Source organism: Urocampus carinirostris, chromosome 7, assembly GCF_059441175.1.
Source record: "Urocampus carinirostris isolate Australia breed hairy pipefish chromosome 7, RoL_Ucar_1.0, whole genome shotgun sequence".
Taxonomy (NCBI): Eukaryota; Metazoa; Chordata; class Actinopteri; order Syngnathiformes; family Syngnathidae; genus Urocampus; species Urocampus carinirostris.
The window spans coordinates 29089388-29116424 of record NC_142355.1 but is presented as its reverse complement, the minus strand read 5'-3'; the positions used below and the strand labels follow the sequence as shown (position 1 = coordinate 29116424).

The 27037-nt window shown below is 37.4% G+C and overlaps 2 protein-coding genes across 4 annotated transcripts; both read right to left on the bottom strand.

Moving 5' to 3' along the window:
* Positions 1 to 1541: 1541 nt before the first annotated feature.
* borcs5 (BLOC-1 related complex subunit 5) lies at positions 1542 to 6184 on the bottom strand. Of its 2 annotated transcripts, XM_088339344.1 has the most exons (5): positions 5781 to 6184; positions 5117 to 5260; positions 4843 to 5000; positions 3024 to 3253; positions 1542 to 2949 (listed from the first exon to the last, which is right to left on the bottom strand). In XM_088339344.1, exons 1-5 carry the CDS (start codon positions 5836 to 5838, stop codon positions 2889 to 2891), a joined length of 651 nt encoding a protein of 216 aa, XP_088195470.1. In that variant the 5' UTR covers positions 5839 to 6184; the 3' UTR covers positions 1542 to 2888. The 2 variants fall into 2 exon arrangements, with proteins under 2 accessions (XP_088195470.1, XP_088195471.1); XM_088339345.1 differs by having other exon boundaries at positions 1542 to 3253.
* Positions 6185 to 6254: 70 nt separating this feature from the next.
* Positions 6255 to 26293, bottom strand: smc1b (structural maintenance of chromosomes 1B). Of its 2 annotated transcripts, XM_088340472.1 has the most exons (25): positions 26113 to 26293; positions 23678 to 23866; positions 23500 to 23612; positions 23225 to 23428; positions 21985 to 22223; positions 20299 to 20557; positions 20085 to 20225; positions 19869 to 19951; positions 19484 to 19691; positions 19227 to 19412; positions 18843 to 19034; positions 18623 to 18769; positions 18098 to 18235; positions 17846 to 17962; positions 17668 to 17774; positions 17452 to 17593; positions 17091 to 17236; positions 16844 to 16997; positions 13186 to 13284; positions 12930 to 13083; positions 12127 to 12281; positions 11906 to 12057; positions 10283 to 10352; positions 7862 to 7972; positions 6255 to 6768 (listed from the first exon to the last, which is right to left on the bottom strand). In XM_088340472.1, exons 1-25 carry the CDS (start codon positions 26219 to 26221, stop codon positions 6616 to 6618), a joined length of 3768 nt encoding a protein of 1255 aa, XP_088196598.1. In that variant the 5' UTR covers positions 26222 to 26293; the 3' UTR covers positions 6255 to 6615. The 2 variants fall into 2 exon arrangements, with proteins under 2 accessions (XP_088196598.1, XP_088196599.1); XM_088340473.1 differs by lacking the exon at positions 23678 to 23866.
* Positions 26294 to 27037: the final 744 nt, after the last annotated feature.

Sequence of the window (27037 nt, the reverse complement as noted above, 5' to 3'; positions counted from 1 at the left end):
CTTGAAGCGCTGAAAATAAAGAGGCAAGAATAAGCCGGTTGCTCACGTTGTGGAAAAGGACAATTTAATTTTTTAATTTGTTGTAACCAGTCAGGATACATTATTACTGTATTTTTACCAAGGAAAAATGTTGATTTCCAGACAAAAAAGTCTTTAATACGCTTTCCACTGCATGGTGAAAAAAAAAGAAAATAAAAATATATATGGATGATTATTTTAATTGTTATCTTTTTAATCCTACAATAACTAGTTTTTTGATGTATTTTACCTTATTTGTATTTTTAGGTGTTAAAGACGGCCTTAAAATAATTACAAACACCAAAATCATACATTTTATGTATTATTTTTCTCATGCCTATGAATTTCATACTTTTGGGAGGACACTTCACAAGACAACACCATACACACTAATGCCAGCTACCGTTAGTCACGAGGATAGGAGAAATGCAATGGCAAAGTGAAGCGTGCCAGCGTCAGTTTTGAACAGACTTCATTTATTTTTCTACATTTAATGCGATAGTGCAGGGGTCGGGAACCTATGGCTCGCGAGCCATATATGGCTCTTTCTATGAGTACCTGTGGCTCGGAGACAAATTTGATTGCATGCTAATTTTCTCCATCTCGTCCAAAACGTAAGCTACTAATCCTGTTCGGGTACACACAAAGCCATACCAAAGCTGATTTTGGAGCAGTGCTTGGCAGAATATATAGGGCACGTTTTTCACTACAATCTACAGTCAAGGTGTCACACGAAAAAAAGAAAAAAAAAACTCGTTCTGGCTGTACATCGCTAAAGAATCCGTTATATAAAACCTCACTATATTATCTGTCTTCAGTGTTCAGATACCTTATGATGAATCCACAGAACACACTGTAAATACGCCAAAACACAGGAAGAGAACTTAAAGTTTTTTGATTGGGTGAGTGGGAGGGTTGGGTGGAGCTATGCAAAAAGTGCAAGCACTCCATCCCATCTCTCGCCCTACGCCGTCTGCACCATAGATAAGCACATCAGGCTCCCTTTTTGCAGAATGTTGGGACGTTTTTACAAAATAACTGCTTACATCTGGTTTTGAAACCAATATGTATGAAAAAAAAGGGTCAAAGTGAGTTTAACCGATCTTGAGTAATTGCAAGAAAGACACAAGTTTAAATTGGTATGTTTGTTGATTTTGGGACACGGGCTCTGGCATTATTCTCTTTTCATAATTTTGATCAAATCATCAAAAATAAATGTGCTGAAGACTACATTTTTGTCTGGGGCGCGTGTTTAGCATTATAGTAAATTTGTCTCATAATATATGGCTCTTTCCCAAAATAAAATTAATATATTTTGCTTTTATGGCTCTTTGAGTCAAAAAGGTTCCCGACCCCTGCGATAGTGAGTCAGACTGCCAGAAAACATGGCAACAATTTCAAGCACTTCACCCAAAACATTGAAAATATTGAATTTCACGCATTTGTAAAGATTTTAATAACCTGTACAAACCCGGTATTTATGTGCATAATGTTAAAAGAATAAAACCAGAAAAACAATGAAATCATAATGATTAAGTGTGCCTTCATCTTTATTTATATTTACAACATTCTACAGCTTTGGTAAATACATTTTTGAAAAGAGTTGACAGTATAAAGAAAATTATATTGACAATAATGGCTCAGGGACCAATTATTATTATTATTTTGGGGGGTGGGGGGATATTATTTGAATATGTTGGGATAATTATCGTACATCTGCCAATGTAACATAATATAGCCATGGATTTAACAAACACAAAACCAGTGATTTCTTCAGAAAGCAGTCATGCCAGTGGTTAAGGAGTCCAGCCAATCAAAACATAGCATCAAAAAGTACCAAGTGGCACCTTATTTTGGCACTTTAATTTTTACAATGCAACTTTTCACATGATTATTCATTGTTTTTTTTCATTCTTATCGTGCCAGTAGTTCCATCTTAAAGGGACAGTGTGTAATATTTACTGTATATTTACCTAGAGGTACAAATACCATTTCATTCAATTAAAAAAAAAGCATTGATTTGAATACCAGGCAAACTATCATCCATCTGATATCTGCACCGCTTATCCTCATTAGGGTCGTGGGGGTGCCGAGCCCATCACAGCTATCTTCGGGCAGTGGTAAAGGGACACCCACAACTGGTTGCCGCCCAGTCGCAGGGCACAAAGGGACAGAGCACCGTCCATACGCTCACTCATACTTAGCGAAAATTTGGAGTCACTAATTAACCTTGCACATATCTTTTTGTAATGTGTGGGATCCGGGGTGCCCAGAAGAAACACAAGCAGAAGCGGAGAGGACGTGCAAACTCCGCACAGAGAGGCTGGTAGCTGGTTTTGAACCCATAATCTCAGAACAGTGCCGCAGACCCGCTATCCACTCAGCTGCCCATGAACTATCATAAGAATGTTATTTTTTTCAGAAAATGATAGGTTGAAAAATGTGTATTTCTTTTACATAGCGGAATCCCTACCTTGACATTGCCGCCACGTTTGCCTGGCATCTTGCTGCTAGGCTGTGCTCATTTGGCACTGGTTTTTGTATACATCAGGGCCATCGGGTGGTCAAATATTTTGCACTGGGGTTTGATCTTGGTTACGTTGTTTATGTAAGGCTTAAAACACGAGATGAATAAAGAGGCTTTGTAGACAATAAAATCTTAAACATGTTTCAGTTGTCACTTAAAAACACTGATAAACATACAATAAATTAAAATCCCACTTGTACGGTCAAAATAACCAAATAAAAAAGCAGTCAGCTCATAGACAGAAACACAAATTACCTGGGCCCAAACAGGGTGTGCCATTTGCTCAAGTTTCAATCTTTGATTCTTCTGCTTTTAAATCCACCGAGTTCCAGTTTTGAAACGTTTATTTGCATCCATGTCTTGCACTTCCAAGAGCTTCAAGAGGCTTAAATCCAGGGTAGAAGCTCCACATACACATAAAACAAAACAAATGTATGCAGCCCTCAGCTCGGGTCCAGGGCATAGTTTTGTGGCTTACTTGGCGCCGGGTTCTGCTTCGGGCCTCATGCTGAAGGGCTCCAGGCGCTCGCTCTCCGGCAACATGTTGTTGAGGCGCTCCATCAGCGGCACCGTCTGGTCGATGCCCATCTGGATGCGTCGCAAGATCATGGACATCTCATTGACCTTCTGGATCTGCTCGGCATACTTGGCGTAGCGTTTCTGGCGCTCCTGCATGATGCTGAAAAGAGTTTCCACCGAGAGGTCCATCTGGAGTGCAACCACAAAGCCAGCTCGTAAAGAACCTATTACAGAGCTATGGCATCAACCGCCAAACTCCACAAACTGAGTTATGTTGAGATCAACATAAAGTGAGAATCAACAAAGTTTTCCAGTATGCACAATCATCCCTCTATCTGTCCTGTTGGCATTCATTAAAACATAATATTTTGGTATTCATTATGGGCAGTACAGATGTCACAATACGTAAAGTTGCAAGGAATTGGAGGAAAAAAAAGATCAAAATAATTTCAGTAAATGCACATTTTGTGATATTTCTGCCTAGATATGTTTCATAAACTTTATTTGTTGTGCCACTCCGCTCAAATAACTTTCTTTGAAAAATGTCTGCAGACAACCCGAATTCCTCACTGTTTAAAAAAAAAAAAAAAATGCTCTACCTAGAGGAGTAATTGGCTGATAACATTTTGTCTACACAATAAAGATGTTTACAGTTAAACATTTAAATGTTTAGGGAACGAAAAATGTTTAAATGTAATTAAAATTGAACAAAAATATATATACAAAGGCAAATTGAGAAAAACAGATGTTAATAAAACGAAAACGTTTTTAACATAAGGATAAAATACAACGTGTTATGTAGTAATAAGTAATTACGGGAAATTTAAAATAACCTTTTTTAAAAGAACCCTTTTCTTTTTTAAAAATCAACAACCAATAAATAAAAATGTCGCAAATGAAGATGATTGATTGATTGCAGGGCTCCTACAGCTTAAAGACAATTAAAATCAAGACTTTTAATGTATTTTTAATGCCTTTTGAAATCAAATTAAGAAATAAATTGACCCAAAAAACACACACAATTGAAATAAACAAAACAAAAAAGAAAAGAAAAACACAAATATTTCTTGGACATATGTACATCGTGCATTGTAGACATTATCTGGCACAGCTTTAAGTCACAGCTGAAAAACGATTGTCAGACAGCCACTTGTTAATCAATTTGACACTTCACAATGGTCCAAAGTGAATGTTTCTGACCGAACTTGCTATGTGTATTGCAATGTGACCTAAGACATGTGTCAGCTCCGAAAAGCCGGACTGAAACCACACATGGTTTTAATAGTTCCGTTATTGTGGTACCGCAATATAACATTAAAAAAAAAAAAGGTGAATTATTAAGAAAGAAGATTCATCAATGTTACTTTATCTTTTTAGTTTAAACCAAAATAAATATCATTAGTGTGTTCACATTTCTAAGAACTTCAAAAATTTGATTTAAGACGTTTTAATACTAGTTACGGCATTATTTTTAAAATAATGAATTTAACGCCTTTTAATGCTTTTTTAAGGATCCACGAGAATCCTGGATTGACATTTTTGTTTTTCACCCTCTTTCTATTAAATACAAAGTTACAATCAATTTCAAATGAACAATTTTAAAAAACATTTGAGAAAAAAACGAAAGAAAAAATTAGCTGACGGTAATAAGCCGCAGCTTAACTTGGTCCGTCACCATGACGGTCTAAGCCTCGAGACACTTTTCACAATAATTGAATCATGTTCAGTACAACTGCCTTAGATGGATTTTATATTTGGGCAGTGTTTGTAAAGCTTACCTCTTTGATGCGCTTGACTAAGGCATTCTGGTCAAAGGAGACAGCTTCTGCACACTGGTGCAAGTGGTCCTGGTACCGGGTGCACAGCTGCAAAACCTGCACTGGATCAAGTCTCTCCAGACACACGCTGCTGGGGGAAGTCTGGCCACTCAGAACTCCTGACCAGGAATAAGACAAAACGAGGCTCATTTTATACAGTCGTCGTATTCCATTTTGTGACTTAAAACACTTCAACAGGATTTAAGACTATATGCGGCTTTCAATAGACGCCCACCTTTCAAGAGTGGCTGAAAGGTGGGGATCTCTTGAAGTTTAATGACATCAGGGTCGCTGTTGATATTCCTTGAGGACTGAGTGCCCTGAGCCACCACCACAATGTCATCCATTTTTGCCTTTTGCTTCGCAGGGGAGGGAACCACTGGGGAGGAAAAAAAGTATGTTATTTTTTCCCCCTCACCAAATCACAATTCAGGTCAAAATTAAAAAAAAACATTTTCTTGGGCAAAAAGCAAATATTCAACACTGGAATCATAAATATAATGTCATATTCGTAGTAAATCCTATTGCAATGGAAGGCTAATTGTGTTCTAAAATATATTGGTTTTTGAAAGTAAAATACCCAGAAGAACATAGGCATTATTCACGATTGTAATCTTACAACTTTTGGTACTGCAGCACACAGTACCAATATACACATCATTTGTTTGTCTTTGCAAATGCTATGAGCATTGGGAAATTTTCAATTTAAAGTAGATTAAGCCAAAACAATACAGAGTAAAAGAAAGGAGAAATATAACAGAGAGAAAAAGTTGACACAACTGGTTCAAGGTAATCGCCTGCAGCACCGCTAATAACGCTTTATTCAGTAGCAACACAAGCAAACGTATCACACAGCACGAAGGTTAGCGAAGAAAAAAATAAGGCAAAATCTTACCCACCTGACGAACTGAAGTCAGAATGCTTGTGCTCCGCATCTCCGCTCTGCTCGGCGCCCATGATGCTAACTTAACTAGCTAACGATTGAACAAAAGCTGTTAACACACACTCGATAACTGATAGTTACTGGGTGATCCACTATCGGGTGAGACTTAGGAGCGTCCAGGATTTTCCTTTCTACTCAAAGAACGTTACTTGACTCAAAATTGAGCATGCATTTATAATATCACAAGCTTGGTTTTCTAGTTAACGTAGCAAAGCGGCTAATTTTCTAACCTACGAAACATTTGGTGTAAATCTTCAAGCTCTCATACACTTGGGTCATCGTTATTTACTGATACTTTGTAATTTCTCTTATTCGTTTTTTCCATATTCGAATGTGGAAGACATTTTTAGTGTACTTCCGTAAATAATTGTCACGTGATGGATGACGTACCCAGCGAAACGTGTCCTCTCCGGAAAAAAAACTAGGAAAGTAGGAAAAAAATGTGAAAACACTTTTATTGATTGCAAAAATCTAAAAATAAGCACAGTTTAGAAATTGCACAAAGTTACAAGGATTAAGGAACATTCTGTTTTCATCAAGTCGTCAAGAGCTTAGGAAGAAGCTTGCGCTATCTGGTGGCCAAATGAAGCCAAAACGAGTACATTAATTTTAATTATCTTTTTAAGCCCAATTCCAAGAAAATAGACTGACGGGTGGAAAAACAAATGCACACCTCAAGAAGAATTACTACTCAATATATTAATTCCAGAACAACGTTCCCTCAAATGTTATTTTGAAACACTAAATTTAATGGAGGGTGAACAATACAATTCAAAGTTAAAACAATTTCACTAAAAAGTTGTAAGGAATTCGAGTGAGGAAGAACTATTTTGCAAGCTGTCCCCGTGGCTTTGAGGCTGGGTAGGTGTTTGGCCATTCTCCTCTCGGTCAGGGAAGGGCCCCAGGTCCAACGTCAGAATCCGACTGAATGTACAGCCATCAAACTGGGGGGAAATATATGAGCCAGTTTCATATTTGTAGACAATTGTGATTTCATGAGAATTGTACAAAACGAAAGTAGTAGTTTTTTAATACTTCTGTCGTAATATTTTTGTTTTAGTATTTTTCCTATCATAAGTATTACTGTCATGGTGTTTTTGTGGTATTTCTGAAGTTATTTTTGAAGTATTTCTGTAGTAGTATACTTGTAGTATTTCTGTAGTACTTATGTACAATTTCTTCAGTATATTTGTAATATTATTGTAGTCGTTTTTATAGTATTTCCTTTGTGATATTTCTGTAGTAGCATTTTTGTATAATAGTATTACTGTCGTAGTAAGTTTGTAGTACTTGTATTGTATTTTTTTCTTTCCAGAAAGAAAGCAAAATAATGTGTTCAGTCCCTGTTTTTAAGCACTAGATTTGATAGTTTTGTAGTATGTCTGTAGTAGTATGTGCGGTGTTCAAACATACAAGGACAATGGGGACAAGGTCGGCACTAAAATATGTTTTTATTAGTAGTACTTTATTAACTATTCTTTATATTGTCATATTTTGACCATTTTCGTGTGGAGGGCTGGATGAAAACGCCTGACAGCTCGCAGGTTGTAGTTTGCCGATCCCTGATATAGAGAAGCATGTAGAGTGGTCTTTGAGTGCCCTCCTGTGGGCTTATACGTTTACTGTTTGTTGCTAAAATAAATTTTAGTGGTAAAACCAGGTGTCGAAAGGTTCATTCATGTTCGATAAAATAAGTTATTTTAATTTAAATGCATTTTTATATTTAATGCAACCCTTGCTCTGACTGTAGTTTTAATTCCATGTGCCTTAAAGTCCGGAGCGCCTGATATATGACAAATATACCAAAAAAGGCTATTCTCGTGAAACTCGTCTCCTAAACAGTCAGCGGGTCACTTAAGAGTATCGCTGGTTTGAATACATGACTGACTGAGCTCCAATTTGATCTTTTGAATCTTGTCCCGACTGTTTGGCCTTTTACCTGAAATCTGGGTAGCATAATTAAAACACGTAAACCCAGGCAAAAGTTAAATGTCAAATGAACATGCTCACAAATCGATTTTAACTTTGTGTTCTTACAGTGGGGTAAACTCCCAAGAGAGTGTCAGCCTTGGAGAAAAAATCATCCTTCAGAGAGATAACAATAAACTGCATTTTCCCTCTGGATTCCTCCCTCAGGAAGCTCGTCACCTGTAAGAGAAAAATATAGAGCAAATCATTGGGTTAACAGCATCTCTACTATACAGTGTGGAATGAGATATATTTTTGCCCCCTGTTTATGGCATTTCTCTTCCATATGACGTAAACAGCCCAAAACTTCAAACATTCAAACATTGTGGTGTTTGTGTGTATGATTTTGCAAATGACGAAAGATACCTGTCTGCTATGGGTTGACATGATTAAAGATGCTGGTCTGTTAGCAGTTTGCGTTCGGCATCATAAATATGCCAATATGTTATTGATTGAACTCCCTCCCATGATGCCTTTCTCTATTTTTGTTCAGTTCAGAATCTCTTATGTTTAGTAAAATATAAAATCTATTAGCAATAGATCGCAAGACTTGGAGTGATGCCTAAGGGAGAGACAAAATCACGACTCATGGAAATGAAGCTTGTGATTACCTAGAAATTCAAAGAAGGCGCACAGATCGTTACTCTCGTAAGTTAGATAGATAGATAAATGGATAAAAGGATAGATGGTACCAATCTATCTATCTATAAACCAAAGCCATATACCCCTCATGGGAGCTGGCTAGAGTCAAGAACACACATTCACCAACCATTCATTCCTGTTTGCATGCGGTGTGGAGTAATATGCTTACGACCGTGTGCTTCTGCAGAAAACTATATTTCTCCCAATATATCTCCAGCCTAACGTTAGCGGCATTTTAAAGGGGAAGCGGGAGGGGGGCTGGGAATCCGCTCCTCAGTATCATTCTCCTGGAAAAATTCAAGATTGAGCAGAGGGTGGAAGAGGAGTGGATTCAACCACCCTAAAACTTGAGGTGCTTGAACGTGCGTGAAACTTGTTAAGGTGCAAAGCTTTAACCAATCGATATTGGGGACTATTATTGTAAAGAAGGTGTCATGGACCAGAAACAGAGACAGGGGCCAGTAGCGTTCGTTTACTCAGGTTTATTGATAACGAGGGAGAGCAGGGCTTGCTTCCACGATCCGATGATTGACGGACACGGCTAGCAAGTGGCTGAAATGCGGAAGTGGTACTTCCGTGTCGAGCGAGGATAATCATAGACTAAAGGGATACTGGTCGTTAGCCGGGAGAGTAAGGGCGGTATCGAGTTCAGAAACGAGGTCGGCAACAGGTATCAGGCAGGAAGCGGGGCAAAACAGGTATCAGGCAGGAAGCGGGGCAAAACAGGTCGGATGTCGGGATGGCAGAAAAGGGCATTAACGGGTCCAGAAACAGGTCGGCAACAGGTATCAGCTAGGAGAAAACAGGGCAGGAAAAATGTCTGAAGGTTTGAGCTTGCCTAGCTGGGAGCATCAGTTCGCGACAATCTGACGGCGTCTTCTTGAAAGCCGGGGGTTTAAAAGGAGTCTCTGAACCAATCAACTCTCAGGGCTGTTGGCACCAATTGGGCAGTCACAGGTGCCCTGAATCAGCAATCATGACAGTAGGTGATTAAAGCAAAGATATCTTCTGCGGCCAGCAAGAGGATGGTTTGTGAAACCCGCCATGCGGCTCGTACTAGTTTAGTATGGATGGTACCTCCTTTCTAATTAGTTATGCAGGGCTCAAAATTCACACACCAATATTTTGAGATTGATGTACATCTGTCCCGGAATTTGATTGGTTAGCTACTTCATGTTTTGATCATTTTTGCGGTTTAATCAAGAATTTGGGTTGGCCATGGTCCAAAAATGTTTGTGTTTTTTGCTATTTTGTTCCCATTTTTATTTTCTTTGTTATTGTATGTGTTTGTCTTGCTGTCGGTCACCCCTCTCAAGAAATATGACCAAGGTAGATAGAGAGATAGAATTGTGAAATACTTAATTTGAATTGAAAATAGAACGAGTGGCTTGTGCAATGTGGGAGACTTTCACCACTGTTGAACTGAAGCTTAAGCGGCAATGGAATGCACCTTACATGTAATTTGGGGGGAATTTATGCCTTTTGAGCCAAGTTTATTATTTTCATTATTGTTTTCATTTGTTACAGATTGAAATTATTTTTAATATTTTTTTTAGATCTTATTATTGTGTGTAAATATCTTTGAGAAAAAGTGGAATGTCTTTATTGGAAATTTTCTTGTTGGAAGGCCATTATGATCCAAACTCACCGGGACCTTAACTACAGTATATATTTTCGGCTATGAAAAAAAGTGTTGCCACCGTTGAAAACACACTTTTTTGGTAACAAGTTTAGTTTGAATGGTCTCCCAGCCACTAGTGCCCTGGCACAAGGAACAAAAAATAATGACATTAATTTGCTTTCATGCCAGTTTCCAAACAATGAACCCCCTTGTTGTAAATATCTTACTTTTCCAATGTTGGTGTTGTCCAAGGAAGCATCCACCTCATCCAGAATCAAAAAGGGAGCAGGACAGAAACTAAAATAAGAAAAGTATAGTGTATACTGAATGATGAAAAAACTGTTGAGCTCTCGTGATTAGTGAAAAGAGACATGGCAGCGTGGTTTCACATTTTTAAAAACTGCAGTTGAAAATGTTTATCATGTATAAAGTAAAACGACAAAACATTTATAAATTCTTATTATTGACTTTATTTTAAACACTTATATGCAATGAAAAAGATTAATACATGTATTCAGGGATCAGAATGGAGATTTTCATTTTCAGCTGAAATAGCCAGGGTCCAGGAATAAAGCAGGGCGGAGCACCCCCCCCCCCCAAGCTCCTGGGTTTTAGGCAATTTACTTGTCCAAAACCATGCTTATATTTATCATTTAAGTAACATTTTTTTAGAAGATTAAAATAATTTGCCCACATAACTGATTTTTTGTAAATACTGCAAGATAAGTTCAAATGCAGTTCAGTCCCTGCAGCTTGAGCAACAATGCGGCCAATTTTTCTAACGGCCGCCAGGGTGCGCCAGAGCAATAAAGGAAAGAGTGAGACAGTCGGATTTTGAATTTGTTTGCTACGCAAGAGAAAAAGTTGGAATGCCTTTGGGGTTCAAAAACAGCGGAAATCCGCGGATCCGCGGAAAATTCTGATCCCTGCATATGTAGAACGTTGCCATCCAACAGGTACCAATGTATCTTTAAAAGAATAAAAAAGACTGAATTAAAATTTTATAATCCTAAATCAGAGGTGTCCATTGGGGTGATCGCACGCACCAGGGTGCTCTCTAAAGACAGCTGAGTTGCCTGCAGACCTGTTCTGAAAATAGCTTACCAGTGCTGGGTGTTTGTGAATTTCTCGTAAAATTATTTTCTTAGTGGTTCTTCATTTAACCCTACTTCCAATAATTAACCTGGTAATAACATAGTAACAACATAATAATAACATGATACGTTTTTACAAATGCATATCAAACTGAGTCCCCCTTGCACTAATAAGTAAATAAGAGTAGCTCTCAGCTTGAAAAACGGTTGGAGACCCCTGCTCTAGATACTAGTAATTGCGCAAAACAGCAATGCTTAAAACACGTTTCAGTGTAAGCAAGTCGAGGAAAGAAATGAAAAGGCGCCTGGCCTCTGCGCACGAGCTATCGAAAATTACCGCATTTATGATAGAACATCCACGGACGTGATTTGTATATTGTTACTAAAAATAGACCCTAGGTGTTTTGTGGATTGAGAGACGTGGTAGCATTCAATGTTTTGCGATTGTGGTCAGTAATATTTTCGACTGATCAATCATTGCGCCAATATGGTAGGACCTTGTGTATAGAGTAACACGCAGCCAAACTCTTAGTTCTTTTTTAGGCAAGAAAATGTGCATTGCACACAAATAAATACGGTAGATTAAAATTGAAAAGCTTAATCAATAATAAAAAATACAGCATCATGATGATGTAACTAAAGAAGAAATACACATGCAGACAGACAAGGGGTACTTTACCCACCACTAGGTTTATAATTCAATACTGACTTTGAACTGACATTAGACTTTTTTTGTGTGTGCGTCAGTGGTTCTACCTGTAGATGGCAAACACCAACGCCAGGGAGGCAATGACCTTCTCCCCGCCTGACAGATTTTCCATGGACACGAAACGCTTTCCAGGAGCCACACAGTTGTAGTTGATGCCACCAAGGTATGGTTCCACGGGATTATCAGCAGACAGAATAGCCTGTAACACATTTCACAACTTGTGATATCGTTTGCTGATGTGTCCAAATTTGTTGAGTCGTCTTTTCACCTGGGCGCTGTTGTTGCGGCATATCCTCTTGTAGATGCAATCGATGACAGCGGACACATGATCGAAGCACTGGCTGAAGAGGTGTAAACGCTTCTCTTTAATTTCTTCAAATTCTTGCTGGCACTTCATTGTAGTAAAGGTGCAGGCTCTGAATGCTGAGTCAGAAAGATTTTTTTTCTTGACCAAATGATTCCACTTGTTAGCTATATCACGTAAATGGGCTTATTTGTAGGAAAAGACACACATTTATAAAATCGTACGCTGAACAGTTCCTACAGCTTAAGGCAAGTTAAATTTGAGACTTTTAAAGCCTTTTAAATTCAAATTTTAGACCAAGTCGACAAAAAAACCCCAATTGAAACAAACAAAACACAACTATTTATTGCACACAATACACTGTGCCTCACACGTTTCCTGGTACAGCTTTTATCCAAAAATGATGTGAAAAAAACGGCCATCAGACAGCTACTTCTCTTTCAATTTACACTTTCCCATGGTCTAAAGTAAATTGTCCAATGTTACTATGTGTATTGTGGGAAAATATAAGACGTGTGTCTGCTCTAAAAGGCCAACTGAAACTACATCACAGTTTTGATAGTTCCGTTATTGTGGGCACATGATATACTTCTTATCCGTGTGTTCACATTTTAAGGCTTTTTAAAATTGGATTTAAGACATTTTAATGCCAAATCAAGGCCTTCTTTTTAGAAGAATACATTTTTCTAGGAACCACAAGAACCCTGCAAATGCTGTCACAAAAAGGATGAGAAAATCCCCAACCTCCTGAAAAAAAGTAAAGATACCATGGGTCACATTCTGTAGCCTGTTCTTCACCTCCCTCAGCTGTTGTACAGCTTTAAGGTTGGGCGTAGCCGTGCGTTTCAACTGTTCCTCTGCAGCTTGGAGTGATTCCTTCAGGCTCCGCAGATAGTTGTCAACTTCTTCTGTTTGTATTTCCTGCAAACAAATATGCACACACGCACAATACCACAAATGTATCACTCTGTGAGAAATTAGATACCAAATATTGTTAAGTAAAGCATAGTGCTTATACATTACCCTGGTTTCAGGTTCCAGGGAAGAGTAGTCAATAACAAGCTGGGATTCAATCTCAAAGATAAGCGATGTGTTTTCAGTACTTGTAGATGCTTCAGTCAACTGGAGAGACCCAAACACATTCCCTTCAATTTAACCACAAAAACTCATACTGCTCCTTTTTGGCACTGGTGTCTTGCAATCTTTGTTATAGCGAAAGACTTCCTGCGCCAGGTTTGAAATTTGGTACAAAACAATTTCAATGAATTGTTTACATACCAAGATACAAACAGGTAACACCATATACATACATGGATTTGGGAATATTCCGATCGCAAGGGGGCGAAGCACAAGCGATGTTAATAGACGTTTCTGCATGTAAATTTGACGTTAAATAAAGGATTATTTTAATCATGTCTCTCACTAAATTCAACTAAGTACCTTGTTTGCCCAGTCTGTTAACAAGTTGTGCTCCCATGTAGCATGCCAGAAGATTGGACTAACACGATATATGTATGGATACAATTGTGGCCTCCACTACAAATAGATGGATACAACAGTGGCACTTCCACCATGGGGGCAGAAAATAAAATGGAAATGTCCCACATGAACATTTTTTTTAGCAAGTAAGCTTCATTTTGTGTATATAGTTCATCTCTGCACTACAAATGCTTTGGGACAATTACCTGTTCTTTGGGCCATAAAAATATCCCAGATGAGGGATACTGTGTGCGCACAAGCAATGCGTAACACAATTGATCAGACTGCACTGAAGGTAAATACGGTGAAATCCTCGATTGCAGTATTTTGTGACATTTTTACAAAAAGAACTTTGCTTACACCATTTTTATTATTTGGGACACAACTGGCAGTCAAAATGAGCCTCAACACTTATAAGTTACTATGGGAGGAAGACCGATATAAAGTTGTACATTTATATTGATAAGGAACACAGGGTCTGGAACAATTATTTCATAGATTTTATGAAATTATCTAACTTCACACCGTGAAATAAAATGCATTGAAGAATAATATTTTGTCTAGACCAGACATGGGACCAAGTCACACATGTGCAAGTCTCAAGTAAGTCTCAAGTCTTCACCTTCAAGTCCCAAGTAAGTCCCAAGTATTTTTTTCTTGGGCAAGTCAAGTCACAAGTCAAGTCCCGAGTCTTAGATTGCCAAGTCCAAGTCAAGTCACAAGTCATAAAAACAGCGACTCGAGTCGACTCGAGTCCAAGTCACTAAGTCTCAAGTCCCCATGTCTGGTCTAGACAGAGGGTTTGGTGGTTTTGTTGGATGGTGAGACACTTTCAAAAAACAAACAAAAAAAATAACCCAAAAATAAAACGATCAAAGTATTTTAGCTTTTATGGCTCTTTGGGTCAAAAAGATTCCTGAGCCCTGCTCTAAAAATACGTAAAATAAATACTACATTTCAACAAGGGGTCTAACTATGAGCTGGTATAGGCACATTTCTACATAGTTTGCTTTCATCTCTCCCGTGTCCCCTGTGTGAGGGACGAGCTGCTCGGCCCAAGTACCGCCCCTTTTTAAACTGGCAGCACCACAAGCCTGGCTGGTAGAAAAATGGCCTGTGTGTGTGATCTGCCATGGACCTCAAAGGTGAAAAGAAAAAAAGTAACTGCAAACGATTCAAACTTAACCCTATGACCCCTTAACGTAATGAGAGACCGCTGGTAAACAAAGCTGTGTCTTCATGATGTTCCAGACACAGAAATATGTTATCCCACATATCATTGGAAATCTTAAACTCTAAGATGAGCATTTAGAAATATAATACTTACAGAAACATTACGATCAGTCTGAAACAAGATATCCGAAAACTATAAAGCCAGTACTGCTCACCTATGTCTCCTGGGAGTCAGCTCATGATACGATTCCCCGCAAATATGGTATGGTTACATTAAAGAAAGTCCAGTGAATGCAACCGTATAAGATATTTACTCCAAACATTCGATAACGCCGGCAGATAAGAAAAACAAAACCATCTACCTTAAAACCATTCCTGCAATGTTTAAAAAAAACAGACCTATCAGATTATTTTTAATCTTCCTGACTTTGTGATTGACATCACTCTTGACCAATTGCAAGCCTTTTTTTTTACGTTCCTTAGCCTGTGACAACCTATGAGAGAGTGTATTATAGACAACGTCATGACCTACTTCGGCTTCAAAAATCTTGAGTCAATAGTGACCGATTCAAATGTGGATTAACACATTGGTTAGCCATTGAATTCCCAAAGTAAATATGTACAAATTTAGGGTGTGTATTCAAATCAGAATTGAAGGTAAACATGCACAAAGCCAATCACTAATTACTTTTTTATGCGCAAGTGTGCACAATTACGGATTCACATCAAGAAAGAGAAGTCAAACATTTAAAACTCTTTCACAATGTCTAAAAATTGGCCAAAGTAAAGTACACAAACAGAAGTTTGGAGGGCTGTGGCCATCTCCAGATGGCTAGTTTTGGAAACGCCTAAACCTATCCATAGAAAAATGTATAAGGCCTCAAGCTATTGTCTCACCTGTTTTCCATCTAAGAGGCCCATGCTACACTCATAAGCAGGCTTTTGATTGCAAAATAATTTTTTTAGGCGAGAATAAAAACTATTTCTGTGTGTTTCAACTCAGATTACTAATTGTTAGTAGCACTTGCAGTGATTGCAATTTGGGACAAAACTTCGTAGTGTTACCTTTCAAAACCGTCCTTATTCACCAAGCAGTTTAAGAACAAAATTCAATTTAGTTTGGGTACGTCTTGGATTGGAATTTCAAATATTTTACAAGAACGGTAAGGGGTTAAAACCTGTATTAATGTGATTTTATTTACTTTGCCTCTTCAAAAGGCTGCTATTCTATTTTTATAAATGTATGCTGCATTTTATTACCTAGATAGGGGGGGGCGTTACGCACGTTCTATTTTTCTTCTTTCTTGAAGCCTCAAATTAAAATGACAAAAAAATTGCATTTCTTCATTGCATTTCTTAAATTTTATCAAAGCAATGAAACATACCGTAACTCATCAATATAGTCACGAAAATAAACTTGAGGCAGTATCCTGCAACAGAGTAGTCACGTTGTGCATCATTCTGCATCCAACAAGGTCAAACAGCATGTGTTGCGTTTATTATAAGCCTTATATAAATGGTGAATGATCCGTATTTATATAGCGCTTTTTGCTTTTATTTTTTTTGCAGCTCCAGACAAATTAGTTTTTGGGTCCAATTTGGCTTTCAACTTTTTGGGTTCTGAGTAACCAAACCATTGCAATCAGACTAAGACTTTACTCGGACTATTGTGCACGTTTACATGGCTCTACATAATCTGAATACTAATTGTGGTAGAAATTAGACAGAAGATGGGAAAAGTAAGTAGACTGCTATTTTGGTCAATTAAAATAATGAATAAATATTATGAACAGTTCTTGTTAAAGAACTATTTTGTTTGGAATACAGTTTACTTAAGAAAGTGTTATGCCCATTACTAATTCACAAATGTACAAAATGTGTACATTCAAAATACTGTCATATTTTTCACAAGATGAATACCCTGAATACATATTTAATACATGCACATGTCCTAAAGTACTGTGAATACGACACAACTGTGTTAAAAATCAGAATACTGTTCTTATTAAATCTAAATTTCTAAGTTTACCTCCACTTGGCTGATGTCATCCAGGTCACCTGACAAAAAAACAATTGGTAGACCCTCGATTTTGCAGGCCAGTAGTGCGTTATGTTGGAATAAACGTTTTTGTTCCAGGAAGCTTTCCGCACTCATCACCTCCTGCTGAATTTTCACCAACTCCCTAAGTTTAAAGGCCATTTCTTCATTTTAGATATCAGATGCCCTTTGAATACATTCCAACAGGAGCAGGAGTGATACAAGTGTTTCGTCTTACTTGTTTAACTCTTTTAGGTGCAGGATTTTCTCATCCACCTCACTTTTGGCGGATGTTATTTTCCTCTTTTTTACTTGTAGTTGCTCCTTCATCTCCTGTAGTTTGTTGTCATTTTCTTCAACAGCCATGTGCAGCTTTTTTTCCTCCTAAAAGGTAAGTCAAAATATTAAGCAGGTGACATCTCCAATCAAAATCACCTCTACTGTATTTACCCAGACCTTGATTATATTATAATTTAAACGATCATTTGTTGATTTAAAACAAAAATAAAATAATAATAGCTCATTGTTTTAATCAGTATTTTCAGATGATCATCAACCTTTTGGGACTGTTATCAAGTTTTTCATCACTAACTTCTAACCTTTTTTTTGTCTGCCATTTTTCTTCCTTCCTGGTCAACGGAGGCCTGTATATCCTTGAGCTTCTTTGTGATCTTTTGTATTTCTCCATGGTCATATTCCATCTTGGCATTCAAGCGAGTGCACTGGTTCTCCAGCTCTAAACTAAAGGTATTTGCAGTACATTGAAAAATGTGTGCATAATTAAGTCAAACTGTAATTGTATTAATGGCTCTTACCGCTTTTTGTCATGCTCTTCTAGGAGATTCAGTTCATCCTGCTCATATATTCTGATGTTGTCCACACCGATCTCAGCACAAAAGTCAGAAAACACCATGTCCTCTGTCTAAAAAGTATATATTTATTAAGTATTTTACCAAGATAAACTTTTCCTTGACAACTTTAAATTTACGATACCTGCTCAATCTGGCCTTTGAGATTTTTTAGGGCATCTTCCTTTGTCTCAACACTTTTCATTTGCAATTGGATCTGGAAGTCCAAGTTTGCCAATTCACTTTCCATACGTGAAATGATCTTAAATGAAATGATATGAAAGAAAAATAGTTGACAACAACACGCTGAACTGCCAAGCACATGGGGCGACTGTTGTCATTACACGCCATGAAAAGTTTCAACTTCCCTAACATAATTTAGGACAATATATTTTACCTCTAGGCATTTTGGAATGCTCTTGTTTTCAAGGGTATCCAGATCGTTTTTGGAATATTTCAGACGAGTCTCTACACCCTGAGCTTGAGCAATAATTTGTTTCAGGTCGGACTCCTTCCGCATGAGCTTCATTAGTCCCTGCAACAGAATATACATTCTTTACATCACTGGGTCTCAAACTCAGATCATCAGACAAGAAACCTGAAAGTCACAGCTATAATTGTTAGCAGTAAATTAATATTTGGTCCCTTTTAAAAAAGGACACACTAAGATACAATCATTAATCTTTTAGGGAAATAACTTTTGTAATATTCTGACTATATTATTGTATATTAGACTTTTAATTTTAATATGTATTCCTTATCATTAATTTCAATTGGCGATTGTATTATTTCTACAGTATTTATTGTACATATGACAAATATGTCTGATTAAAATTAAATCATGGCCTGGTTCTTGGAATATCAAACCAGTGAGGACTCCCTACAGCCAAAAAGTGTGATAAACTTGAATATGTTGACTTACATGAAGCTCAACAGTCAGCTGCTCTTTCTTATTCTTCAGCCTGGTGATGTCATTTTCGTTCCAGCAACGAGCTTTGGTGCGCAGGTCACTGGAGCCTCCAGAGATTGTACCAGATTTATAAAACAGAGTCCCGTCCAGTGATATTGTCTACAGTAACCGATTTAAAATGAAAGCAGTCCTTTATGTGCATGTTCTGCATTTGACATAATATAATGTTTACCTTGAGACGTTGTTTCCCATCAAAGGCCAAATTCCTGGCCTCCTCAATGGTTTCACACACCAGAGTGTTGCCACAAACAAACTGCAACACTATCTTCAGCTCTGGCATACTTGTGGCGTTTTTGATGAGCAAAACGTCCACTACCATCTTGGCTCTTGGTATATCCCTCAATCTTTCATTCAGGGGACTGACCTGGTTATGCCAATTGTTATTATTAAGGATACGCAATTCAGGTTTTAAGACAATTCAAGCTGTATGAAGCCAGAATTTCGTCCTACATATTGAGAATAGGTTTCTCACAGATGGAAGTATCTCCTTAACTGACCCCCACTAAAATTGTCTCAAAGTTTATTTTGCCAAAGCATCCTACAGGGAAGCTCTTACCTCCAAGTAGTTAATAGGCAAAAATGTCTCAGGCTCAGCCCGTTCGTCCTTGAGAAAGCGGATGCAGGATTGGGCTACTTTCTCTGTCGACACCACAATGGCCTTCAAGAAGTGGCCAAATACCTTAGTGACAGCAAGCTGGTACCTCTTGTGGATGGGGCTGCACAAGTCGCACAGGCGGCCATACTGGTACGACAAACACCTGACTGATGACTCCAGTTTCCGCTTTCGTTTCATATCATCATGATGTATCTTACCACACCGTCTGGAAAGAGCCTATGCATTTTGTCCAGAATCTCTCTGCGCTTTCGCTCACGTTTGCTCTCCTGGCTGTCCAGACTGGCATCCCCAAGCTGCTCCAGAACCTGGCTAAGTTCCTCTTTTACCTGAACAGTGCGCTCTCTGCTATTCTGCAGCTGCGCTTGCAAGGTCTCCTCTTTCTGACTGAAGCTGTCAAGCGATGACCTAATAACATCACAAAGGTCTGATTGTTTAAACTTAATATTGGACAGTCTTTGTTTTAAAATTCTACTAATCGTCTCCAGTTTTGTCTATCATACCATGTACAGAGAAGACTGACTGTAACTAACTTGTATATGTAAAGCATTTTGTTATGTAAAAAGCTAACGTATTATAACGTACTTGCAGGTCTTGGTGTACTCCTCAAGCTTCTCTCTTCTTTGGGTTAAATCATCCAACTGTGTCTTGGTATTCTGGAGTCCAGCCTAACAATGAAGCAATATTCATTGAAGTTCATATTTTTTATACAGTATGTATAGGCTTGGGTTTAGGGTACACAATTTTGGCGACTTTCAGCATTTTTTAAGCACAAGATTGCCCTTTACATTAAGCAGTTACCTTTACATCATTGTGTTTGCGCTGGTCGAAGGCCATCTGGTCATACTCTGCCTTGACATCCCTGTGCATCTTTTCAGCTTCAATCCCAAGCAATGCACTTTGCTTCCTGGCAAGCTCCTTCAGCTCTTTGTAGTGCTCTCTCTATTAGGCAGGCCCAGCAAACATCAAAATAACTTTTAATTCAAACTGGGTTCAGTTCCTCTGGCACACTCACCTGATTCTCGTCCAGTTCTACCTCCATGCCCTGGGATAGTCTCTGCTCCCGAAATTTTTTTTCATACACACTCCATGTCTTCAGCAGCTCTTCTTTTTCTTGATGAACTTCAGCAAGCTCTTTCTCCATGCGTGCTGAGACTTTTTGGTTCTTTTTTGCAGATGCTTGAAGCTCGTCAATCTTTTTGAGATGAAAGGAGGTGCTGACTTTGGCTTTAGTGAAGTTAGCCTGAGACTGGTACAGCACCTGCTCCTGGGCCCTAGGCGTGAGAATCATTAAAGAACGCTTTGTATTTTGCAAATGCTTTCACAATTGGTTTTGGTGTCTGCACTGAACAAAAAAATAATAATAATAACAATAAAATAAGAATTGTATCCATTTATATATACATATATATACACATATATATATATATATATATATATATATATATATATATATATATATATATATATATATATATATATATATATACACACACACACACACATATACAATGTATTCATTCATTATCTGCACCTCTTATCCTCAGTAGGGTCGCGGGGGTGCTGGAGCCCATCCCAGCTATCTTAGGGCAGTGGGCAGGGGATATATATATATATATATATATATATATATATATATATATATATATATCTCATTAGCCGTACCGCTTATCCTCATTAGGGTCGCGGGGGGGCTGGAGCCCATCCCAGCCATCTTCGGGCAGTGGGCAGGGGACACCCTGAACTGGTTGCCAGCCAATCGCAGGGCACACGGGGACAGACAACTCATTCGCTCATTCACACCTAGGGACAATTTGGACCGGCCAATTCACCTGAAATGCATGTTTTTTTTTTGGAATGTGGGAGGAAACCGGAGTGCCCGGAGGAAACCCACGCAAGCACGGGGAGAACATACAAACTCCGCACAGAAAGTCTGGAGCTGGATTTGAACACATACACACACACATACATGCACATTAAGTAATTACCTTTACATCATATTTTTTCCTAGATTGGCCCAGGATGCGACTTGTATGTAGAATTAACACATTATTATATCATTGAGTTTTATGTTTTTATTAGCGGTATATTATTTTACGTTAATAATAATAATAATAATAATAATAATAATTATTATTATTATTATTATTTATGTATATATATATATATATATATATATATATATATAAATATATAAACACATACATACATAAATACACATACATACATATATATATATATATATATATATATATATATATATATATATATATATATACACATACATACATATGTAAAATTAACACATTATTATATCATTGAGTTTTATGATTTTATTAGCGGTATATTATTTTACGTTAATAATAATAATAATAATAATAATAATAATTATTATTATTATTATTATTATTATTATTATTATTTATGTATATATATATATATATATATATATATATATATATATATATATATATATATATATATATATATAAATATATAAACACATACATACATAAATACACATATACATATGTATATATATATATATATACACATACATATATATATATACATACATATATATATACATATATATATATACACACATACATATACATATTATATATATATACACACACACACACACACACACACACATATATATACATATATATATCAAGACAAAATGATGCAAGCCTACCTGATTTGTTTCTCCATTTGTTGCTGCTCTCTAACGAGGCTCCCATGCTCCTTCTTAAGGGCTTTCAAGGTCTGCTCCGCGTCTTGCACGAGACCTTGCTGAGCGGTAGCTTTCTCCTGCTTAACACTCAGAATGTTACATGTGCTTTTGATGGCTTTTTCGTTATGATATAGATCAGCAAGGCTCAGCTGCAAACGCTTTTGTTGAATGTCATCTACCAAGTCCTGGTATTTCTGAGCCTGGTGAAGGAAAAAAAAAATCACATTAATAATGCTTTAATACTAACCCAGTGACTAATCGCTGATATTGTGTTTTTATAATATTGTGGTTTTAAAAGGCTTCTCCGGGAAGTCAATATTGTTTAAGGATATGAAAATTGTATGTTTGGTGTCATTCTATTTATAGCACTTTGTGAATCACCTCTATCGGTCTTGCTATTTGAATTCAGTGAACTTGTCAAAAAGGAACGAAAGGTGGTATACACGAACAATGCCACAAATACCATATTTTCCAGATTAAAAGTCGTTCCGGAATATATGTCACACCAGCCAAAAAATGCATAATTATGGAAAAAACATATGTGAGTGGCACCTTGAGTATAAGTCCCATTTTGGAGGGAAATTATTTGATAAAATCCAAAACCAAAAACATACATGTCATCTTGAGAAGCAAATAAAAAAATAAAATGAAATAGAGAACAACAGGCTGAATAAATGTAAGGTATATGAACATTACATTATTGAAATCCCTGATAATGTCAGTAACGACGTAAAATATTAAGAGTAATTCAAATAACTCCAGTATGGAGAAAATTATTACCAAACTATCAGTTTCACTCCAAATCACTGCATCAAATTAAATTAAATCCTTTGTGTCACGGTAGACAATGCGCTACTTCCTCTTTCCGTTCTATGATTTTCTTTTCGTGCCATATTCGTTCTGATCCCTTCAGTTGTTTTTAAAAATTACTGGCAATGATTAAATTATCAAATCAGGCCTACAGAGCCCCCTAACAGTTTAGTATGAAAATAACGCGAAATAATATACCGCTAATAAAAACGTAAAACTTAATGATATAATAATGTGTTAATTTTACATACAAGTCGCATCCCCGGATAATACTGTAAATACAATAAATGTTATTTATCGTAAGTTTAGCGACAAAACTTCAATACAATCAGGTTTAAGTATATTGTATTTCTATGTTGAAGTAATGTAGAGTGAATTGTGCAGTATTCACCTCTAATTTCTCATCAGATATCTTGTTCTTCTCGGCAGTCGCTGCTTTCTTGTTGTTGAATTGAAAATTGGTGTCTTCTTTGGCCTTCTCCATTGCTTGCTTCTTCTGGTTGTATTCAGTCACAAACTCCTTTGACTGACTGATGAGCTCAAAAAGCTTGACGCGCTCCTTGGGGTTTTTCAAAGCGATGGATTCCACCGTCCCCTGGTAACAAATGTGTGAACAACATGTTCTACAAACACCTCCTCCTCCACTGAACGCAATACTATTACTACCTGGAAAACCAGGCAATTTTGAGCTTTGGTGATTATGCCGATCTTGGTGAGTTCCTCAGTGTACTGGTTGAGGGTAACTCGTTTGTTATTGATAAGATACTCGGAGGAGTCACCTGAGAAAATGAAAACAAATTAGAAAACGAGATTCTTCTCAACTCAAAAGTCAAATTACAATGACCTGAAACCATCCGAGAGAACACCATCTCCTGGTCCCGGTCGTGCTGGTAGAACAGGGCCACGCAGGTTTTGTTGGACACTGGCCGTCCCACATGGGCACCATGGATCAGGTCACTGAGATGGTTCACTCGCAAAAAGCTTGCCCGCTCCCCCAAGGCGAAGCTTATAGCGTCCATCAAATTAGACTTTCCTGATTTTGTTGAGATATCTTGGTTAACGGAGCTATCTTTAGCTATTCAAAAAAAATCACTTTTAATCATTTAACAGCCTCTGTTATTAGAAGTTAAAGAAGGTGTCTGCAACTTGAATTTTGCTACTCTCTGCAGCCTTTTCTTATTTAACCATTTCAGGATTCAGTGACAAAAAAAACGAGTCAAAAGGACAAACATGAAATCACTCTTAAACCCTTCTACTCCCCCCCAATTTCTAATGTGTTGTGTGCCTTGGAACAGCAGTGTGAAGACTAAGATAAAAGTAGATAGGCAAGGTGGATAAAATATATATAAAGGCTCTTTGAACTCAGATCGGCATTGTTACCACATACTTTCAACGTTTTAGGGACACCTCAAACAACGCACCCCACCTTAAAATAATACAATAATAATACAAATTGTTTTTTTTAATATCAAACTTTTTGTTTTTTAAATATAAAACAATTATTGCTAAAAATAAAAATATTCATGACTGAAATATATTACATAAAGATTATTCTGCATAGAAATCTCTCTCTCTCTCTCTCTCTCTATTATATATATATATATATATATATATATATATATATATATATATATATATATATATATATATATATATATATATATATATATATATATATATATATATATATATGTGTGTCTCTCTTCTCATCTCATTAGCCACACCGCTTATCCTCAGTAGGGTCACGGGGGTGCTGGAGCCCATCCCAGCAATCATCGGGCAGTGGGCAGGTGACACCCTCAACTGGTTGCCAGCCAATCGCAGGGCACTCTGGGACAGACAACTCACTCGCTCATTCACACCTAGGGACAATTTGGACCGCCCAATTCACCTGAAATGCATGTTTTTGGAATGTGGGAGGAAACAGGAGTGCCCGGAGGAAACACACGCAAGCACGGGGAGAACATACAAACTCCGCGCAGGAAGTCTGGAGCTGGATTAGAACCTACGCAGTATATATATATATATATATATATATATATACACACACACATACATATATACATAAATATATATATCTCCATCCACTGCACCGCTTATACTCAATAGGGTCGCGGGGGTGCTGGAGACCATCCCGGGCAGTGGGGCAGGGGAGACCCTGAACTGGTTGCCATTCAGTCGCAGGGACAGACAACTCACTCACTCATTCACACCCCGGAACAGTTTGAAACCAATTCACAATTCACCTGACATGTTTTTCGGAAGTGGGAGGAAACCGGAGTGCCCGGAGGAAACCTACACAGGCACGGGAAGAACCTGCAAACTCTGTGCGGTATTTGTTTATTTATTTATATTTTATACTTTTCCCTCCTTTTTGAAATAAAGAGATTAGGATAAAATTTTGTAATAGATTTATGAATGATATGCTTTTATTACAATGTAACAGAAGTCTTTATTCTCATTGGTTATAACACAGTGAACTTTATTTACGAGATTCGATGTGGCACTCCAGGATATCGTAATTAAGCACTTGGAAGAAAAAAAATGGGGTAATAACAACATTTGAATAAATAAGTCATATTTAGAAGATATGCTGATCGGGAACGAGTGCAATGACAGCAGCAACAATGCATCAAAAAATAAAGAATTAAAGGAGCAAAACAAATAAAGGAGCAAGCTCCCCCCTCGCCAGTTTTGTGTGCTTATTTGAAGATAAAGAAAAATAGGAAGTAGCTTTTGCAATGCAATGGAAAGTCCTTAGTTCACTATTACTGATAATAAATATACTCATTGCCAGTCCATTTTAAAAATATGAAGAATGTACATCCAATTTAGGCCAGTATACAACCATGTATATATTACCTTTATATTCTAATATTATTTTTACAACTTTTTTTACATATCTTAATTGCATTTTCATCCAGGAGTAACACGTCCAATTACTTCCTAAACAAAGTACACACCATTGTAATAAACTGCAATTATGAGTATTCTATTCTTACTGTAATTGCAACCTAACACGAGCTATGCAAGCTAGCTCTAGCCACGTGTCCGATTTGTTAATATTTGACATGAAAATATCGTTTTAACATCTTCTTACAAACATATACAGTTTGATTGAAGCATCGAATAATTAGAGATACAATTTACGTGCGTAAATAAATATAAAAAAAAACAATTTTGTGTGTACAGTACATTCAGCAATTTGCTTAACTCACAAGTTAGCTTCGCCAAGTTAGCTTAGCTTCGTCAAACTTGGCAAAGAAAGACGGTACCTACCCGAGCCATTTGGTCCAATAATACAGTTAAAATCTTTGAATGGTCCAATGACTTGTTTTCCACGCCATGTTTTAAAGTCTTCAACAACAAGTTGTTTTAGGTAGCCCATTTTTAAAGTGGAATCTACTCTGGGTCTTCCAATTCTTCAATGGAGTTTGTCAAGTCAAGTGCCAAATGTACATTACAGTACAGTCCTGTACAATTCGGGAGTGGCGGGAAAAGTCCCGGAAGTGTAATAGGACATTAGCGAGCTAATAGCTAATATTGTACTAAGGCAATGGTTTAATGCAGTGTAAATTAATGGATTAATGGATTTGTTTTAATGAAAATAATAAATGTTGAATAAAAGTGTACGATAAGAGAAAACAAATGCCTTTCCCCCTTAACTTGTTTTCAAGGTTAATGGCAGAGTACTAAGTAGGACCTAGGGGTGTCAAACTCATTTTAACTCTGGGGCCACACAATAGAACAAACATTTTGTCGGGGGCCAGACTAGTAGATCAAAGAGAAAGAAAAAGAGAGATAAAGAAACAAGAGAAAGAGGGAGAGAAAAGGAGAGAAGGTGGGACAAATAAAGAGAGGGAGAGAGCGTGAAAAACAAAAGAGATAAAAAGAGAAGTCGTGAGAGAGGGGGAAAGAAAGGGAGAGGAAGTAAGAAATCCAAAGAGAAACAGAGAGACAGAAGGAGAAAAAAGAGAAAAGAAAGCGCAAAGGGTAGGAAGAGAGAAAGAGAAAAGGAAAAAAGGAAGTTAGAGCAAAAGAAGTTAAAAAGACATAGAGAGAGAGCGAGAGAGAAATAAATACAAGTACATTGTCTTTGTTGGAGGCACCTTTCTTTGGCAACATCAAGTGGACATATTTCAACCTGCAGCTTGTTTTTCTCATGCGCTTCTCGAGTGTTGTCTCGCGGGCCGAATTCAATCCC

Bases quoted from the DNA above. Each gene is read 5' to 3' on its own strand.
- borcs5 (XM_088339344.1), bottom strand. From the start codon at position 5,838: ATGGGCGCCGAGCAGAGCGGAGATGCGGAGCACAAGCATTCTGACTTC. The intron at 3,254-4,842 runs GTAAGCTTTACA...GTTGCACTCCAG, and splicing joins TAGTCAAGCGCATCAAAGAG to ATGGACCTCTCGGTGGAAAC. The intron at 2,950-3,023 runs GTAAGCCACAAA...GTGTATGTGGAG, and splicing joins GAAGCAGAACCCGGCGCCAA to CTTCTACCCTGGATTTAAGC.
- smc1b (XM_088340472.1), bottom strand. From the start codon at position 26,221: ATGGGCTACCTAAAACAACTTGTTGTTGAAGACTTTAAAACATGGCGT. The intron at 19,952-20,084 runs GTAACTGCTTAA...CTTCATTGTTAG, and splicing joins GCAAACACAATGATGTAAAG to GCTGGACTCCAGAATACCAA. The intron at 13,285-16,843 runs GTAAACTTAGAA...GGGTCTCTCCAG, and splicing joins ATGACATCAGCCAAGTGGAG to TTGACTGAAGCATCTACAAG.